The sequence below is a fragment of the Saprolegnia diclina genome (genome assembly GCF_000281045.1).
Source record: "Saprolegnia diclina VS20 unplaced genomic scaffold supercont1.19, whole genome shotgun sequence".
NCBI lineage: Eukaryota > Oomycota > Saprolegniomycetes > Saprolegniales > Saprolegniaceae > Saprolegnia > Saprolegnia diclina.
Window position 1 is genome coordinate 635,717 of NW_008246086.1, and position 1,048 is coordinate 636,764.

Consider the following 1,048-nt stretch of genomic DNA (forward strand, 5'->3'; position numbering starts at 1 on the left):
ACGACGGGTCGGATCACGGTGATAACCATGGCTCTAGTTATGATCTGCGGACCATTTACTGACGTTGTTTCTGCCAGACCTCGAGATGATATTGTGATGGCGTAGCTTGCAGAACGCTACGGTGTTGTCGTCCTCGTCGTTGTTGCTGCATACGCCATGTACGCGGTACTGTAGAGGTACTCGAAGAGAATCCGCTTGGTCTTGGCAAACACACTCACGAGCGGTTTGTCCCGGCGGCTGCCGTCGGCCGCGGCCACCGAGTGGTCGACGTGCGCCAATAGTCGGAGCTGCACTTTGGACGGGAGGCAAAGCACTTTTTTGGTCGTCACGAATTGGCTGTAGAGAGCAAACCCGATCGGGCGACTGCGCTCCGTCGGGTCAAGTGCGTCGATCGCGCGCCACAAGTCGACGTGGGCGTCCTTTCCGCGACGCGCGCAAAAGGCGCGAAACCTGTCGTCCGAGCGCAACACGAGCAAGAGCATGGCGCGGCTCGGCGCCGCCTTGTCTTCCTGTCGCATCGCTGCGCGCTCGCGGGCTCCGATCGCGTCGTCGAGCTTGTCGACGGCTTGCTGCACGAGCGCATGGGTGGCCGGCAGCCGGCCGAGGCGGCGCTGCAGCGTCTTCTGGGCGAGATCTACGCACGCCGTGTAGTCTGACTGCGCTATCTACTCGCAATTCATCAGCTACAGAGCATACTGTGTACAAGTTGATGAACCAAGAAGCGGTGGTAGTCGTCGAGGCCGACGCAGAGATGGCTGTCGTCCATGGCCACGTGCGTCCAGAGAAGCGCCAGCGCCTGTTCGAACCGCTGAATCGCCACCACTGTCTCGTTCCGGGCCTATGCACAGCGAATAAGGTATGAGTTGCATGGCGTGGATACTGCCACCGCAAGCACGCGCGCGTGTTCGAGATAAATATGCCCAAGAAAGGCCACGTCATCGTCGACGTCGGTGCGGATGCTGCTGAAGAGCGTCTCGAGCTGCTGCGTAGCATCCTCGAGCTTGCCTTCGCGGCGGTAGACGCTGGCCAGTTGGAGCTGCGCCGCATG

General features: G+C 60.6%; 1 protein-coding gene across 2 annotated transcripts in view; it reads right to left on the reverse strand.

Moving 5' to 3' along the window:
• Nucleotides 1-116: 116 nt before the first annotated feature.
• The window catches only part of SDRG_06992, a gene marked incomplete at its 3' end in the record, with an annotated part of 3,112 nt that continues 2,180 nt past the window's right edge, over nucleotides 117-1,048 (reverse strand). Inside the window, exons 5-7 of one of the 2 annotated variants that reach the window (XM_008612808.1) lie at nucleotides 881-1,005; nucleotides 716-838; nucleotides 117-665 (exon numbers count right to left, since the gene is read on the reverse strand). In XM_008612808.1, the coding sequence (XP_008611030.1) occupies nucleotides 117-665; nucleotides 716-838; nucleotides 881-1,005 (797 nt within the window). Of the gene's footprint in view, nucleotides 666-696; nucleotides 839-880; nucleotides 1,006-1,048 lie in introns of both variants that reach the window. The other variant, XM_008612809.1, reaches the window with a different exon arrangement.